This window comes from Mobula birostris, chromosome 3 (assembly GCF_030028105.1).
Source record: "Mobula birostris isolate sMobBir1 chromosome 3, sMobBir1.hap1, whole genome shotgun sequence".
Lineage (NCBI taxonomy): Eukaryota > Metazoa > Chordata > Chondrichthyes > Myliobatiformes > Myliobatidae > Mobula > Mobula birostris.
This window is the reverse complement of record NC_092372.1, coordinates 70,358,456-70,377,038: the sequence shown is the minus strand read 5'-3', so window position 1 is coordinate 70,377,038 and position 18,583 is coordinate 70,358,456. Positions and strand designations below refer to the sequence as shown.

The following is an 18,583-nucleotide window of genomic DNA, read 5'->3' as shown; positions in this document are numbered from 1 at the left end:
CCCAGGTTGGGAACCCCTGCTCCAGATCAAGCATAAATGGGTTTACTTTCATCAGCAATTAAAATTCTCAAAAGGGCACCAACAGATGTAAAATAGTCCAGATAACAGTTCTGAGAAATTCAGAATCAGAATGAGGTTTATTATCACTGACATATGTCATGAAATTTATTGTTTTGTCACGAGATATAAGAATTACCGTGTTGAACAATATAAATAAATAGTGCACAAGAGGAATAACAAGATAGTGGTCATGGGTTCATTGACTGTCCAGAAATCTGATGGTGGAGGGAAAGAAGCCACTCCTAAAACATTGAGTGCAGTCCTCAGACTCCTGTATCTCATCCCAGATGATAGTAATGAGAAAAGAGCATGCCCTGGATGGAGCGGGCGTTGTAATGAATGATGCTTCTTGAGGTATAGCCTCTTGAAGATGTTTTCAATTGTGGGGAGAGTGGTGTTGTATAGGAAAGAATAGTGAGGGCTAGTAACTAGTAAATAGGGATGTAGGTTGTGCTAATGTAGTAACAGGGAACAGCAGACAAAGCCTAGAGGAAGAGACACGGCATGCAGCAGTGATGACGCCAGGCTCAGGAGTTTCATTAATCATGTTATGGCATATGGCCATTGCTGTAATAGAAAACTGGATTTCCTGTTAGACATGTGGAAAACCATTTTACTTTGTAATCAGGACCTAGTCGGTTACTTAATTAAGTCTTCTGGTGGCCACTATTCTTTTATCAAAATGTAGTTTTACTGGTAATCTCATCAACCACAGCCAACCAGTCAACCTCGACGCTTTGCAATCCGCCTACCGGAGCAACAGGTCAACGGCAGATGCCATCTCTCTGGCCCCACATTCCTCCTTAGAACACATGGAGAATAAAGACGCATACGTAAGGCTCCTTTTCATTGACTACAGCTCTGCCTTTAATACCATCATTCAAAATAAACTGATTCCTAAGCTCCAGAACCTGAGCCTTTGCACTCAGATCTGCAGCTGAATCTTCAACTTCCTCACAGACAGGACCCAGGCTGTAAAAATAGGGGACAAGCTCTCCTCTACAATCACTCTGAGCACCAGTGCCCCACAAGGCTGTGTACTCAGCCCCCTGCTGTACTCACTGTACATCCATGACTGTGTAGCCAAGTTTCCATCGAACTCAATATATAAGTTTGCTGATGACACAACAACTGTAGGCCGTATCTCGGGTAATTATGAGTTTCAGTACAGAGAGGAAAGTAAGAACCTGGTGGCATGGTGCGAAGACAATAACCTATCCCTCAATGTCAGCAAGACGAAGGAATTGGTTGTTGACTTCAGAAGGAGTAGCAGACCGCACGACCCAATTTGCATCAGTGGTGCGCAAGTGGAACAGGTCAAAAGCTTTAAGTTCCTTGGGGTCAATATCACAAATGACCTGACTTTGTCCAACCAAACAGAGTTCACTGCCAAGAAGGCCCACCAGCGCCTTTACTTCCTAAGAAAGCTAAAGAAATTTAGCCTGTCCCCTAAAACCCTCACTCATTTTTATAGATGCACCGTAGAAAGCATTCTTCTAGGGTGCATCACAACCCGGTATGGAAGTTGTCCTGTCCGAGACCAAAAGAAGCTGCAGAAGATCGTGAACATGGCGCAGCACATCACACAAACCAATTTTCCATCCTTGGACTCACTTTACATCGCACACTGTCGGAGCAGTGCTGCCAGGATAATCAAGGACACAACCCACCCAGCCAACACACTTTTTGTCCCTCTTCCCTCCGGAAGAAGGCTCAGGAGCTTGAAGACTCATACGGCCAGATTTGGGAACAGCTTCTTTTCAACTGTGATAAGACTGCTGAACGGATCCTGACCCGGATCTGGGCCGTACCCTCCAAATATCCCGACCTGCCTCCTGGTTTTTTTTGCACTACCTTACTTTCCATTTTCTATTTATGATTTATAATTTAAATTTTTAATATTTACTATCGATTTGTAATCCAGGGAGCGGGAAGTGCAGAATCAAATATCGCTGTGATGATTGTACATTCTAGTATCAATTGTTTGGCGACAATAAAGCATAAAGTATAAAGTATCAACTTCAGCCAATGCTAGACCCAAGAAAACAAACCTAGATCATCCAATCTTTCTTCGTAACCATCATTTGTCAATCCTGACAACACCTGATAAATCTTTTCTGCACCAGTGTAATCACATCTTTCATGTGCTAATCAGAACTTCAACAAGCTGCAATTAGGTAGTATTGTATGCATTTCTAGCCAACCTCCCTACTCTTATATCCTTTGCCTTTGCTAATAAAGGAAAGCATCCCGTGTACCTCTTCCATCCTGATCCCTCACGTTAAAACAAGCTATTGCAAATGCACAGGAGACTCAGCCACCAATGGTTACACCTATTTACATGATATTGTCACTTCTACACAATCCACACTCAGAGGTCCCACACTCCAGCACTCCACCATCTCAAATGCTCATAACTCTCTCCAGGTCTGAAATCTGGGATAAGAAATTTGTCTCATTTTTAGGATTACATTTTTCCTCACACCAGAAGAGTTCAAAGGACAAGATTCAAAATAAAGTTATTATGAAGGTACATATATGTCACCATATACAACCCTGAGATTCACCTTTTTATGGGCATACTCAATAAATCCATAATAGAATAATAACCATAATAGAATCAATGAAAGATCACACTAACATGGGCATTCAACCAGTGTCAAAAGACAACAAACTGTGCAAGTACAAAAAGAAAGAAATATTTATAACAAAAAAAGCAATGAATATCGATAATGTGAGATGATGAATCCTTGAAAGTGAGTCCACAGGTTGTGGGAACATTTCAATGATAGGGCAAGTGATGTTGACTGAAATTACCCCTTTTGGTTCAAGAGCCTGATGATTGAATTGAATTGAGTTGACTTTATTACTTGCATCCTTCATATACATGAGGAGTAAAAATATTCATGTTACATCTCTGTCCAAATGTGCAATGTGTAATTTATGGCAATTTATAATAAATAGCATGTACAACATATTATTTTTTTCCAGTCCTGATAAAGGGTCTTGGCCCAAAATGTTCTGTTTAACACTCGTAACATACTGGAGGAACTCAGCAGATCAGTCAGCATCTATGGAAAGAGTCAACGTTTCATTTTGTGTGTTTTCCTCTAGATTTCCAGCATCAGCAGAATTTTCTGTATATGTTATTCTGGTGACTAGTGTTCTTTTGTTTACCTTTCTGCTTTATGTCAGAAAAAAACTTGGAAAAAAAAGATTAGACACAACTAAGCTATCAATAAGCGATAAGCACTTTGCATCTGTACAACTTGAGTTTTCATTCTGTTGGTTTTTTACTACATTAGAAACCTTGTAGCATACATGCCACCTACAGTCATGTAGCATAACATTATCACTAAATTACTACCATGTATCAACAATTGGTACCAAGAAATACCTGTTCTGAAAAATATTGTTAATTAGCAATAGAACAGAAAATGGTAGAAGCAAGCATCCTTAGAGAGATAAAGTAAAAATAACTGTTTTATTCAATGACTTCTTATCAAAACTAATGAAAGATTATCCACCTGAAACATTAATTCTGACTCCCTCTTCAATGATGATGCCCAATCTGCTGAATATTTCTAGGCTTTTCTACTTCATTTTAAATTTTCAGTGTCCATAGAATTTTGCTTTTAGTTTTAGTGTTAATTAGCAGTTTTTTTCAATTGCATATAGCCGGACCACATGTCACTGTCAAAACAAAGAAAGAGGAACAATTCTTTTCATGGAAGTTTGCTTGGTGAAACTACAGAATACCCATGTGTGTTCTTTGGTGCCCGTGCATCAGACTGTAAACTTAATTACTATATGAAACTAAATTAACTTTTGAAAATAAAATGTGCTAAAGTGATATCCTATAAAGGTAACCAAAAGTTACCAGTGTTAGATCTCAAACCACAGATGCTCCCTGACCTATGCAGCATTTTCTGTTTTTATTTTCAATTTTTGCACATTTATTTTTGGTTTTCAATTGTTAGATTTTGGTTTTGTTATGAGTTATCAAAATGCTTCACTGTTCTATAAAAAGGACTTGAGACTTTAAAAAATTTATTTGTTTGGACAGTATAGATGTACAGGAAATGTTCTCACCTGTGAAATGAGATATTACCCAGGAGCTACAAATACAAGGTAGTTACTAATAACTACAAACGCCAGATAAAGGGAAAATTCATTACTAGAACCTAAAGTCTGCTCTGAGGTTTAAGGGAAATTATGTTTTCAAATGGAATCCAGAAGAATTATGGGAGAAAAGAGAATAGAAAGCTATTCTGAAATTTTAGGTGAGGTAGCTGAAATGGGAGGACGCTTATGTAAAGTAATTACACAAGCAAGGTGTAATTGTGTTGAGTCTTGTTTTTGTGCTATCAGTTCTATGTAACAAACATGCATACATTAATGTCAAGTGATGTATTTAGACTAGGTGTAACAATATATCTAACTCTACAACTAAACACCTGCTCCATTTTCTCTTAAATTCTACACACCATACAAACAGTATCAACATTAACACTCTCCGCTTCTGGTCCACATTAAAAGAGTAAACAGACATATAGGCAAGTCTTATGCTGGACAGTAATGATTTAAATGTAGTTTAAATAAGACATTAAATGTTGTTAGTGAGTAAACCAAGTAGAAAATTAAAACACTAAATTACTACTTTTTTTTATTAATTTCTTCCTGGATGATTTTGCATTAAGGAAAGATCTTGTACGTAACCTAAAAAATACGTTGTTTGTCCAGAAATGATCAATGCAACCTCCAAAGATCGATACTCTGACACACGGACCAAATATGACAAACCACATAAATATTTTCAGAGAAATACGAATTTATTCAGACTTTATAATTGCATTATTTTCTCATATTAATGTGTTATCATATATTTCTAATTTCATTTAGTGCTTACTTAGAACAGTACTATCATACTTAAAATGTTCACATATTGTTTTAAATTTCCAAACTTCTGTGACAAACAAAAATATTATATACACGACAAAGTCTGCAGATGCTAGAAATCCAAAGTAACACACACAAAATGCTACACGTTTGCACTATTTGTAACATGTACCAAAAACACCCAGTTTAATCACATTACTACTTCCACCCTTTATTTCCACTTTTTTTACATTTACTGTGTTCAGCAATAAAATTGCAACAATAATATGGGATGACATTTTTTCCTCTAACTGCCATCAGGGAAAGAGTGCACGTAAAAGCAGTAATTAACTGCATTCTCTAGAAGAAGATGAAGAAGAATAGCCCTTAACTCGGCAGTGGAGTTATCGGGGCACCATCTTTTTGACGGTGTTTCCGTAGCAAGGTATTCTTGTTTTTATGAGACCGAGTTGCTAGCTCGACGCTCAACCCGACTTGGATTCGAACTCGGGGACCTTCGCTCCGGAGTCCGGCGCTGATATTATTGCGCCACCAAGCGGGACGCATTCTCTAGGACTCGGGTAAAAATAAATGTAGAGATTAAGGCTAATGCTTTCACAATAATGATACATATTTTATTGTATCTCCTGTTGTATTAATCAGTTGGCCTTCCGTTACTGAAGATGGTGCACTAGTTCAATAGCTGAGAGTAGAGAGGATTGTTGGTGCAAGTGCTTGTTCGAAGGACATAGCATCCAGTTAAAAGAATGAAGTCATACCAGTAGGCAGATGGCAACTTGGATAAAGTAAACACAAAAGATGAAGATGCACTTCTCTCTGTGACCAATGCAACAGATGCGTGCCAACATGTAAAGATCAGAACTAACATTAGTAGCAGCTATAGTTAAAATAGTATTTGACACGAATAATTCAGCATTTCACATCACCATATCCCTGCTATTGAGAACTGGATTTATGTACTTTTAAACTGTCTAGATAATGGTCTTTATTGCTCTATTTGTTCAAAGTGTCCTTAATGGAAGGGACCTGAGAATAAATATGTCTATTTTCCTGCGGAAATAATAAACAAAAATGGGCATTAATTAGTACCAAATTGATAAGTTAATCTATTTATTTATTTGGTGATACAGCACGAAGTAGGCCCTTCCAGCCCTTCGAGTCAAACTGCCCCAGCAACCCAACCCGAATAACCCCAGCCTAATCACAGGACAACTTACAAAGACCAATACACCGAAGCTGTATGTCTTTGGGCTGAGGGAAGAAACCAGAGCACCCGGGGAAAACCAGTGCATTCCATGGGGACGATGTACAGAGATTCCTTACAGAATGGTGCTGGAATTGAACTCTGAACTCCAGAATGCCCCAAGCTGTAATAGTGTCATGCTAAGCACTACACTACCATGGTGTCAATCAATTAACCGTCCTATTCATAGGCAACCAAGATGACTTTTCTGGATGTTCTGCTTAGTCTTAGAGCTCGGGGACAGAATAAAAGGAACTCTACCGCTGATGTTACATGCCAGCCAGAGAAACACCTGATGCTGACATTGTTCAAAAATAGAAACACACTTCATTTCCTAATCATGACCATTTTCATCATGATGAGCAAAATTTAAGAAGAAAAAACTTTCAAAAGATTTGCACATTCATTGATTACAAAACTGTTGAGTGCTGTGAATTACAGAATGATCTAAATTACATTCATATAGGGAATCTAATAGAAAGATTATTCCTCAGGACCTACAGTTGTTATTCAGAATGAATCACCAACACACTTTCCAGTAAATTTATTTAAAATGGACTCTATTAAAAGCAAAAGGTTGTTAGTCAGATAGGTTATCAATCAGTATTTAGTGAAAGCAGCCTGCATAAAAAGAATATAGAACCCTAGCAGAATACCGCAACCTTTTCCAGACTTGCATGGTAGTTAGGGATGATTTAATAAATATGCGACAGGATGCATAAACAGCTCACCATGATATCACATAAAATGATAGATAAATGGCTACCAAATATTTTATAGTCTCAAAAATGAATATTGCAAATTTTAACTTACATCAATTGAAAATTAAAATACACACTAAGCAGTAAACAGCGCCTATTAGTAAAGCCTTTTTCAACGGTATAAATAGAAAAACTTAAAAGCAATAAAAGTGCGACCGAACTTTGTATCTATATGTTAGAACTAAAAACAGCTTAAAGTGATCTAAAATTAAAAGTTTTTTCACTCCATTGCTGCTTCATTTACTCACCAGGTTAACCAAAATTTTAAGGTAGATCCTTGAACAGGTTTTTGTGAAGAGAAAAGGCACTTTGCATCTGTGATGCTTACCTTCAGATGAGAGGAAGAAATCAGACAAGCAGATAATGTAAACAGCCAAAGCAATTGTTATTGTTTTCATGAGGACCATTCTTGCCATGGTTTCAGCACATGGTTAGTCAGTGCTGAGTTATAGACTGTCTGTCTGTGGTAAGTTCCTTCCTATTCTCATTCATTTCCACAAAGGGGTGGGGGTGTGGTAAGAAAACTACTGAGTCTCTTTTAGATTGTTCATTTGTTAGAAACAAATGTACAATTTTGGATTGCATCATTTTGTAAAAATGTCATTAGTTTCTACAAGACCACCATGCAAAATATGAATATTATATTGAAATCTTCATGCTACCTCAATAATACAATAGTTTAAAGCTCTGAGGAGCTGTGCACCTCAAGACAAAAGGTGCCTGATTCACATTCTGATCATCCTGACTCATTTAATTCAGATGGTGAAATTAGGAAATCAAAGCTGACACAAGTGGAGTAATATTTTGTTTTTTTGAGATGCAATTGTTTTCATGTGATGCCAAACATCTGTAAAGGTACATGTAAACCAGTGTTATATGGTGATGTACTAATATACCAACCAATAGCATCAAAAGATAAATGCTTCGAATGTTTGGCTTTCATGTTTGAATAATAGTGTTTATATCATTGTTGAAAAGGGTCAGAAATTACCATTTGAATAAACATGATGAGTCTGCGATCTATTATTTTTCACTATTGTTTTAGGGATAGGTTTGTTTTGAAGACATGCATTAAACCTCTGCAATTAGTAAAGAATATCACCATATGGAATTCCTACTTCTTATTGTTTAGATTTAGCTGTCAAATCAAAATTTCAATCTTAATGGCATAGAGTTGATCTATTTTAAACTGCTCGAGATAATAATATAATTAATTAGCAATAAACCTTCTCGTCTTGTTGCAGCATGGTATCCTTTCAGCAATTATAGCATAGACATATTGATCTTGTTTCCTGGATCCTAAAGACAAACAAGAAGGAAGCTACTGCACTGGGTGAGTTGTCTTTGTGGGAGAGTCAGGAACAGTCCAGGATGATACACATTGTGGTTATACTGTGCGATAAGTAATCCACAGCACTAGACGGGCAGTCAAGGAGAAGACCCACCACTGCAGTTGGTAAGTTTGAATTCAATTAATCAAATAGATGTGGTTTAAAAACTTAGAATTGCTATTATTGACTAAGAAACTACCAGATGTTGTGAAAGTCTCTTTCAAACATGTAAAATCTTAATGGGATTTGACAGGGTAAATGCTGAGACATTTTCACTGGTGGAAGGATCACAGACAAGTCGATATGGCTACAATATAGGGGGAGGTCATTTAAAATTGAAAAGTATAAAACATTTTTCTGTAAGAAAAAAGTGAAAAAAGTGAAAAAGGCCAAATTTGAAGAAATGAGAAAGGATCTAAAAAGCGTGGATTGGGACAGATTGTTCTCTGGCAAGGATGTGATTGGTAAGTGGGAGGCCTTCAAAGGAGAAATTTTGGGAGTGCAGAGTTTGTATGTTCCTGTCAGGATTAAAGGCAAAATGAATAAGAATAAGGAACCTTGGTTCTCAAGGGACATTGGAACTCATGATAAAGAAGAAGAGAGAGATGTATGACATGTATAGGTCATGGGAGCAAATAAGGTGTTTGAGGAGTATAAAACGTGCAAAAAAAAACTTAAGAAAGAAATCAGGAGGGATAAAAGAAGACATGAGGTTGCTTTGGTAGGCAAGGTGAAGGATAAAATAAAGAGCTTCTACAGGTATATTAAAAGCAAAAGGATAGTAAGGGATAAAATTGGTCATCTTGAAGAACAGAGTGGTCAGCTATGTATGGAACCAGAAGAATTGGGGGAGATCTTAAATGGTTTTTTTGTGTCTGTATTTACTAAGGAAACTGGCATGGAGTCTATGAAAATAAGGCAAACAAGTAGTGAGGTCATGGAATTTATACAGATTGAAGAGGAGGAGGTGCTTGCTATCTTGAGGTAAATCAAAATAGATAAATCCCCAGGACCTGACAGGGTATTCCCTCAGACCTTGAAGGAGACTAGTATTGAAATTGCAGGGGCCCTGGCAGATAGATTTAAAATATCGGTATCTACGGGTGAGGTGCCAGAGGATTGGAGGGTAGCTCATGTTGTTCCATTGTTTAAAAAAGGCTCTAAAAGTAATCTGGGAGATTATAGGCTGGTAAATTTGACATTGGTAGTAGGTAAATTATTTGAAGGAGTACTAAGAGACAGAATCTACAAGTATTTGGATAGACAGGGACTTATTAGGAAGAGTCAACACGGCTTTGTGCGTGGGAGGTCATGTTTAACCAATCTATTAGAGTTTTTTGAGGAGGTTACCAGGAAAGTGGATGAAGGGAAGGCAGTGGATCTTGTCTACATGGACTTCAGTAAGGCCTTTGACAAGGTCCCATATGAGAGGTTAGTTAGGAAGATTCAGTCGCTAGGTATACATGGTGAGGTGGTAAATTGGATTAGACATTGGCTCAATGGAAGAAGCCAGAGAGCAGTAGTAGAGGATTGCTTCTCTGAGTGGAGGCCTGTGACTAGTGGTGTGCCACAGGGATCAGCGCTGGGTCCATTGTTATTTGTCATCTATATCAATGATCTGGATGGTAATGTGGTAAATTGGATCAGCAAATTTGCTGATGATATAAAGATTGGAGGTGTAGTGGACAGTGAGGAAGGTTTTCAAAGCTTGCAGAGGGATTTAGACCAGCTGGAAAAATGAGCTGAAAAATGGCAGATGGAGTTTAATACTGTACAGACATGTGTGACATATTGCTCTTTGGAAGGACAAACCAAGGCAGAACATACAAGGTAAATGGTAGGGCACTGAGGAGTGCAGTAGAACAGAGGGATCTGGGAATACAGATACAAAATTCCCTGAAAGTGGCATCACAGGTAGATACGGTTGTAAAGAGAGTGTTTGGTACATTGGCCTTTATAAATCAAAGTACTGAGTATAAGAGTTGGAATGTTATGGTGAGGTTGTATAAGGCATTGGTGAGGCCGAATTTGGAGTATTATGTGCACTTTTGGTCACCAAATTACAAGAGGGATATTAATAAGGTTGAAAGAGTGCAGAGAAGGTTTACAAGGATGTTGCTGGGATTTGAGAAACTGAGTTACAGAGAAAGGTTGAATAGGTTAGAACTCTATTCCCTGGAGCGTAGAAGAATGAGGGGAGATTTGATAGAGGTATATAAAATTATGATGGGTATAGATAGAGTGAATGCAAGCAGGCTTTTTCCACTGAGGCTAGGGGAGAAAAAAAACCAGAGGACATGGGTTAAGGGTGAAGGGGGAAAAGTTTAAAGGGAACATTAGTGGAGGCTTCTTCACACAGAGGGTGGTGGGAGTGTGGAATGAGCTGCCAGATGGAGTGGTAAATGCGGGCTCACTTCTAACATTGAAGAAAAATGTTGGACAGGTACGTGGATGAGAGGTGCAGGTCAGTGGGACTAGGCAGAAAAATGGTTGCGCACAGCCAAGAAGGGCCAAAAGGCCTTTTTCTGTACTGTAACATTCTATGGTTCTATGGTTCTGGAATTCTCCACCACGCAAATTAATAGTGTGGTTAAGATGATGTATGGTGTGTTGGACTTCATTAGTCGAAGGATTAAATTCAAGAGCTGTGAGATAATTTTGCAGTTCTATAAAACTCTGGTATTGTGTTCAGTTCTGGTCATCTCGTTATAAGAAGGATTTGGAAGCATAAGAGAAGGTACAGAGGAGAATACTAGGATGCTGCCTGCCTTATGAGGAAGGAGCAAGAGAGGTGACTTGACCAAGGTGTCTAAGATGATAAGAGGCATTGAAAGCATGGACAGTTTACCCAGGGAAGAAATAGTTAACATGAAAGGGCATAATTTTAAGGTGAATGGAGGAAAGTATATGAGGGATGTCAGAGGTAGATCTTCGACAATGAGAGTGGTGGATGCATAGAACATCTGCCACGGGTGGTGGTAGAGGCGAATATATTAGGGACATTTAAGAGTCTCTTAGGCAGGCATATGGATGAAGGAAAAATGGAGGACTATGTGGGAGGGAAACATGAGATTGAACCTGAAGTAGGTTAAAAGGACAGCACAACATCATGGGCTGAAAGACCTGTACTTGCTGTACTGTTCTATATTCTATGAGAGTGGTGGGCTACAGATCATAGATCTATCTTAGGTGATTTATGGTAAATATTTGAGAAATCGAACAGTTGAGGCTTGTGGAGAACTGGCACAGAAGAAGATTTAAGGCCAGCAGTGTGACAAGAGGTAGGATGCTAAGGACAATAGTGCTGGAGTATCCAAGACAAGAATCACGACATAATTTCGAGACTGAGATGAGAACAGTGTTCTGGACTAGATGGTAGATGAGAACCTGACGAGACTAGATGAGAATCCAAACAATTCAGAAATCCTAAACCGCAATCACAGACTAAACCAAAGTTGAGCTGAACCGGAGTTCAGGTGCTCATTAAATATCCAATTCTTAAAGCCAAAACATGGCCGCCAATTAGCAGAGCGGGCCAGAATCTTTAACAGGACCACGCCGGCTATCCATGCCGTGGAGGATGGCGCAATCGGGTGTGTACTGTAACAGGCAGGTATCAAGCATGATGACATTGAATGGGAGCAGAATTAAGCCATTCACCCCATTGAGTCTGCTCCATCAGTCCATCATGGCTGATTCATTCTCATTCTCATCCTTGTTCTTCTCCCCATAACTTTTGATGCCCTTACTCATCAAGAATTTATCAATCTCTGCTTTAAGTATGGCCAATGACTTGTCCTCCACAGCAGTCTGTGGCAATGAATTCCACAGGTTCACCTTCCTCTCACTAAAGAAATTCCTCCTCACCTCTTTTCTAAAGGGATGATCTTGTATTCTGAGGCTGTGCCTTCTGGTCCTGAACTCCCCAACGATAGGGAACATCCTCTCCACATCCACTCTATCTAGGCCTTTCAATATTCAAAGGGCTTCAATTAAATCCCCCTCATCCCTCTGAACTCCAGTGAGTAAAAGTCCGGAGCCATCAAACACTCCTCATAGGTTAACCCTCTCATTCCTGGGATCATTCTCATGAACCTCCTCTAGACTGTCTTCAATGCTAACACATTCTTTCATAGATAAGGGACCCAAAATTGTTGTTGGTGATGTGGTGGACAGTGAAGGAAATCAACTAAGATTATGACAGGATCTAGATTATCTGGGAAAGTGAGCCAAGGAATGACAGGCAGGATTTAACTCAGACAACAAGGACGTGTTGCACTTTGAGAAGTTAAACCAGGGCAGCATATACTAAGTAAATGGTAGGGCCCTGGATAATAGAACATAGAACATAGAATAGTACAGCATAGTACAGGCCCTTCAGCCCACAATGTTGTGCTGACCCTTAAACCCTGCCTCCCATATAACCCCCCCCCACCTTAAATTCCTCCATATACCTGTCTAGTAGTCTCTTAAACTTCACTAGTGTATCTGCCTCCACCACTGACTCAGGCAGTGTATTCCACGCAGCAACCACTCTCTGAATAAAAAACCTTCCTCTAATATCCCCCTTGAACTTCCCACCCCTTACCTTAAAGCCATGTCCTCTTGTATTGAGCAGTGGTGCCCTGGGGAAGAGGCACTGGCTGTCCACTCTATCTATTCTTCTTAATATCTTATATACCTCTATCATGTCTCCTCTTATCCCCCTTCTCTCCAGAGAGTAAAGCCCTAGTTCCATTAATCTCTGATCATAATGCATACTCTCTAAACCAGGCAGCATCCTGGTAAATCTCCTCTGTACCCTTTCCAATGCTTCCATATCCTTCCTATAGTGAGGCGACCAGAACTGGAGACAGTGCTCCAAGTGTAGCCTAACCAGAGTTTTATAGAGCTGCATCATTACCTCGCAACTCTTAAACTCTATCCCTCAACTTATGAAAGCTAACACCCCATAAGCTTTCTTAACTACCCCAATGTTGTACAACAGAGGGGCCTGGGGAGGTACAGGTACTTGGTTCCCTGAAAATGGCAACACAGTTGGGCAGTTCTGATTACCATTTTGTAGGAAGGATGAGATTAAGCTATGGAGGTCATCAGAAAAGATTCACAAGAATGTCAGACTTGCCAGCACACATATGAATGAATAATAAGTATATTTGTTGACCAATACATGTGCATATATTTATGAGAAGCCTTTTTGATAAATTAGGCAGTTCCACAGTTAATCATACAATAAATAGAGTAACATTAGTATTCACCCTGAAAATGTTTTCATTTTATACACTTCTGTTGCATCAAAGCTCTTATAATCTCATGCCCTGATAGATCAGTATAATTTATCCAACATTCCTCTTTCATTTAATTTAGCATAATTAGGGCGCCATGGTGGTGTAGCAGTTAGTGTGATGCTACCATAGCTTGGGGCGTCTGATTTCAGAGATCAAATCCGACGTTGTCTGTAAGAAGTTTTTGCCTCCTTCCCATGAGTTTCCTCCAGATGATCTGGTTTTCTCCCACAGTCCAAAGATGTACTAGTTAGGTTAAATGGTCATTGTAAATTGTCCCGTGATTGTTGGATGGTGTTGGACACACTTTAGCGATAAATAGATAACAATAAAATAAATAATTCAAGATTATATGTTGCCATTTCACTTATTCTGATGAAGTATGCTAGAAGTCATACTATTTCATGTTTGATTAACCACAAGAGTCATTTGACAGTAAAACTTAAACTTGTGGCCCTTGTTTTGCATTCTTCCAAGAAATTAATATTTCCCCTGTCTCTTCAGGAACCAGAACTAAAGAGAGTATACTTTCTATCTATCCCAAACTGGGATTAGTATGTTGGTAAATAGAAGAAATTACTATGTCAAGAATTATCATTCTTCATTATATTCTAGAATACAAGAGCAAGGATGTGAACCTCAAGGCTTTATAAGGCACTGGTGAGGCCTCACCTTGACTATTGTGAACAGTTTTGGGACCCTCATCTTAGAAGAGATGTGCTGGCATTGGATAGGATCCAGAGGAGGTTCACAAGGATGATTCTAGGAATGAAAGGGATATCATACAAGGAACGTTTGATGGCCCTGGGTCTGTAATTGCTGGAATTCAGAAGGATGAGGGGGGATCTCATTGAACCCTTTCGAAAGTTAGAAGGCCTAGACAGAGTAGATGTGGAAAGGATGTTTCTCATGGTGTGAGAGTCTAGGACAAGAGGGCACTGCCTCAGAATAGAGGGGCACCCTTTCAAAACAGAGATGTGGACAAATTTCTTTAGCCAAAGGGTGGTGAATTTGAGGAATTTGTTGCCAGATACAGCTGTGGACGCCAGGTCATTGGGTGTATTTAAGGCAGAGATTGATAGGTTCTTGATTGGACATGGTATCAAAGCTTACGGGGTGAAGGTCAGAAACTGGGGTTGAGGAGGAGAGAAAAAAAGGATCAGCCATGATTGAATGGCAGAGCAGACTCGATGGGCCAGATGACCTAATTCTGCTCCTATGTCTTATGGTCTATGGTCTTATAAAATCATTTAAATCTGTAGAAAAAGTCAGCAAGGGGAAAGAGGGGAAAAAAAGTAAAGCCTGTGACAGGATGAAGATCAAGTGGAAGTAAATGACACAAATGGTGCAGGTATCATTTGAAAGAAAGTGGTAAAGAATAATGGACATCAAAAAATCTGTCAAGAGGAAGATCGTGTAGAAGGAGATAAACAACATCTAAAGTTACCAGTAAAAGCAAGAGAAGAATCTGGGGTACAATATAAAAATGAGTGATTCATGATACTGCTGAATTCAAAAAGACTGTGATGCCAAGTTGAAAAATGGAGTTCTATCTCTCAGACTTGCTTTGAACTTTGTTAGAGCAGTATAGAAGGTCAAATTGATAGACTGGAGTGGGATGGAGAATTACTGGTAACTGGCAACTGTTAGATTTACGTTAACCTTTCAGAGTGAACAGAATTATTCTTGCTAAGTAATCAACTAATCATCTAGAAGTACAGCTAGGTTATTGCTCTACCTGGATACAGGTTTCCCCCGCCATCCAAAGGTAGAGCATTCCTATGAAACGGTTCGTAAGCCAGAATGTCGTAAAATGAAGAAGCAATTACCATTTATTTATATGGGAAAAATTTGTGAGCGTTCGCAGACCCAAAAACAACCTACCAAATCATGCCAAATAACACATAAAACCTAAAATAACGGTAACATATAGTAAAAGCAGGAATGATATGATGAATACACAGCCTATATAAAGTAGAAATACTTTTCCACAATAATTGCCTGCACTGTTCTCTGTAGCGAAAATCTCACGCAAGTGCTCTCAGCAAAAACACGGCGCAAGCACTCTTCAGTAACCTTTCAGCTATGAAGCTGCCAAATCATACCAAGTAACACGTAAAAATACACAGCCGATATAAAGTAGAAATAATGTATGTACAGTGTAGTATCACTTACCGGAATTGGGACAGTGCCAAGCACACTGATGATGGTGTGTTAGGCTGAGTCATCCGAGGTTGGGGTGGTGCAGTGGCCCCCACCCTCTGGGCAACGAACCGATACCGATCCGCGAAGAATGCAGGAGTCCAGCGGTGCCCGGGACACACCCAACACATCTTTAAGAAAAAAGCCGAACTAAACAAGCTAATTAATTAGGTGCCGCCTGGCATGTAAATGTTGGCCCAGATCAGAGACGATTGCCAATTGCGTCACCTCTGATCTGGGCCGACAATTACATGCCGGGCGGCACCTAGTTAATTAGCTTGTTTATTTCGGCTTTTTTCTTAAAGATGTGCTGGATGCCTCCCGGCTACCGCTGCATTCTCCGCAAATCGGTATCTGTCCAGGGCCCGGGGTTTGGGGTGGTGGGACACTGGGCTGTCATCTCGTCATCTGTTTCCATGAGGGTAGGCAGATCATCTTCTTCTATGTCTGCCTGCCTCGATGCTGAAGGTCGAGGTTCATCATCTGCTGTGGCTGACGTGGAAGGCTTGCTTGACCGCTTAGCCTCACGCATTTTTAAATCATACAGTTCTTTGTAAGCACTCAAACCATCCTGCAAATATGCCCTAAACCGACGTACCCTTTCAAAATTAAAGTTGTACTTTATCGTTGTAGCGAAAATCTCACGTAGTTGCCTCACGTTCAGTTCCTGGACGACTTCACTTCGGTCCGTTCGCTACTGCATTCGGTTTTGATTATTATCCTTTCCTCTTGCAACTGCATCAGCTCTTCCTCTATCAGTTCTTGGTCATGGGATGCCAAAACCTCTTCAACATCATCTTCGTCAGCTTCCACAAGCCAAACTCACTTTGTCCTTACTTCGTTCACCACGATCGAAACACTTAATTATGTCTAGTTTTACACCAAGTGTAACACCCTTACGAGCTCTTTTAGGCTTTTCCAATACCTTAGAACTCATCTTGCTAACGGCTGCTCACAGGCACATGATTAAGCAATGCGGGCGAGAATGCAGTTCCAAATCCGGGGAGAGTGGATGCTCGGGGCGCGCACTGATTTTTATCACGCGCTGCCTTTTCTCGTAACAATGAAAACACTTTCTGTTAGCGAAAACAGGCAATTAATGTAGGTTTTTCGTAACAGTGAGGTTTCGTAAAGCGAACATTCAAAAAGCGGGGGACACCTGTACCTATTATCACAACCACAGATTCGGCAGCGCAGTAGATACTGCAATTGCGCTTGTGAATATGCACATGTCAGCTAATTATTATTTAATTGTGATAGTACTTAACTCCGTACTTGTCGCCATATTGCTTGTCAAGACTTGGATAGAGCACAGCAACACTTCGCTGCCTGTTTGCTTTCGGCCTTGCCTGAGAAATTGGACTGTCAAGTCAAGTGAACCAGAAGACCAGCAGTATTCGTTTAATATTTAGATGTTCTTTTCAGCCACATTTTCCCATTTGAGAGTTTTAGTTAACAGCCCCGTTTGGCCTAGCATTTATTGTTTCATTTTCCCTGTAACACTGTTCGCATTAAAGTTTGTGAACCATCGAGCCACTTCAGTGTCTCTCACTCCGCACTTGGGCCATATCCGAACCTGGTGACACCTATATAATGAGAAGCTGAGGGAGGGTGGCATCTCCTGTGGTTTACTTATACTTATTCATTTAGAGAATACAACACAGTAGCAGGCCCTTCCAGCCCAACAAGCCCATGGCGCCCAAGTACACTCAAGCGACTAATTAACCTACCACCCGAATGTCTTTGGAATGTGGGGGGAAACTGAAGAACCCGGAGCCAGAGGTTGTATGAGAAGAGAAGTGGGTGGTATAGCTGGAGATGGACAGAGTACCTGAGCATCCCACAGTGAAAATTCCCTGAAAGGGAAGATGTGAGCAAAGGTATGTCTGGTGATAGCAGTATTTACAGAATTTTCTGCTTCACTTCAGGTTTCCAACACAGTATTTTATTTCTTTTACATTAGATCTATTACATAAGGACCCAACCCTGTTGTACCATTAGAATTTGTAAACCAGTGCCTGTTTTCCTTCTCTCACCCTCCCCATTTCCACAGGCTTCGAAGTAGACACATTGTGATGCAGGTGATAATCACAGGCTTCTGATTTGGCCATTCCTGACCCTAGACACATACCTGACAAGATTGAAAGCAAAGCACACCAACACTGGTCCCTGCAATTCCAAGACAGATATTATCAGTCAATACTGTACCGGAATAGAGTGCGTAGTATCCATTGGGTTCAGATGCCAATCTCCTTGTTCACTTTCAGCACACCTTTACCAGAAGGTATCACTGCAAAGTTTTTTGAAAAAGTTGAGAACTTTGAAATTACAATACAGGACAGAAGGAAAATAATATACAGCAATGTTTCATCCAAAAATTATCTTTGCACAATAAGGAAAAAGTTAAATGTAGAATTGGAACATTTGTTCAAATTTATTGTGATTAAAGTGTTTATATAAAATATTATTTTTCTTTTCTAACTGGTAGTATTTTATTGAAAGAAATAATTTTCATTTAAAACTTTGAAAATAAATATAGTTATTTTAAATCTTGGCACAACGGAAACAATAAATCATAAAGGTAATTGCTTCTGTATATGTAATATCAATCAAATTAACCAGATGCTATTAAAAATATTTGCTTCACTTTCTGCCTTTTCTCCCAAGATGTAATGAATTTTCCATTATTTTCATTAGGAAGCTGGTGAAGCAGTAGGATCAATATCTAAAGTACCCTTGGTTACTAAATATTTTTGTGGATGCTAAGGAATTGCTGCTGTTCTACTAGGTGCCTTACGTATT

General features: G+C 39.5%; 1 protein-coding gene across 7 annotated transcripts in view; it reads right to left on the bottom strand.

Moving 5' to 3' along the window:
* Positions 1 to 18,583, bottom strand: part of LOC140195114 (uncharacterized) — a 72,820-nt gene that overhangs the window by 19,954 nt on the left and 34,283 nt on the right. The window contains exons 1-2 of one of the 7 annotated variants that reach the window (XM_072252867.1): positions 7,292 to 7,425; positions 813 to 872 (exon numbers count right to left, since the gene is read on the bottom strand). The exons of 3 other annotated variants lie outside the window; for them this stretch is intronic. In XM_072252867.1, coding sequence (XP_072108968.1) covers positions 813 to 872; positions 7,292 to 7,379 — 148 coding nt within the window. In that variant the 5' untranslated portion in view covers positions 7,380 to 7,425. Of the gene's footprint in view, positions 1 to 812; positions 873 to 7,211; positions 7,426 to 17,989; positions 18,051 to 18,583 lie in introns of those variants that run through there. 3 more of the 7 variants (XM_072252874.1, XM_072252868.1, XM_072252870.1) reach the window with 3 other exon arrangements.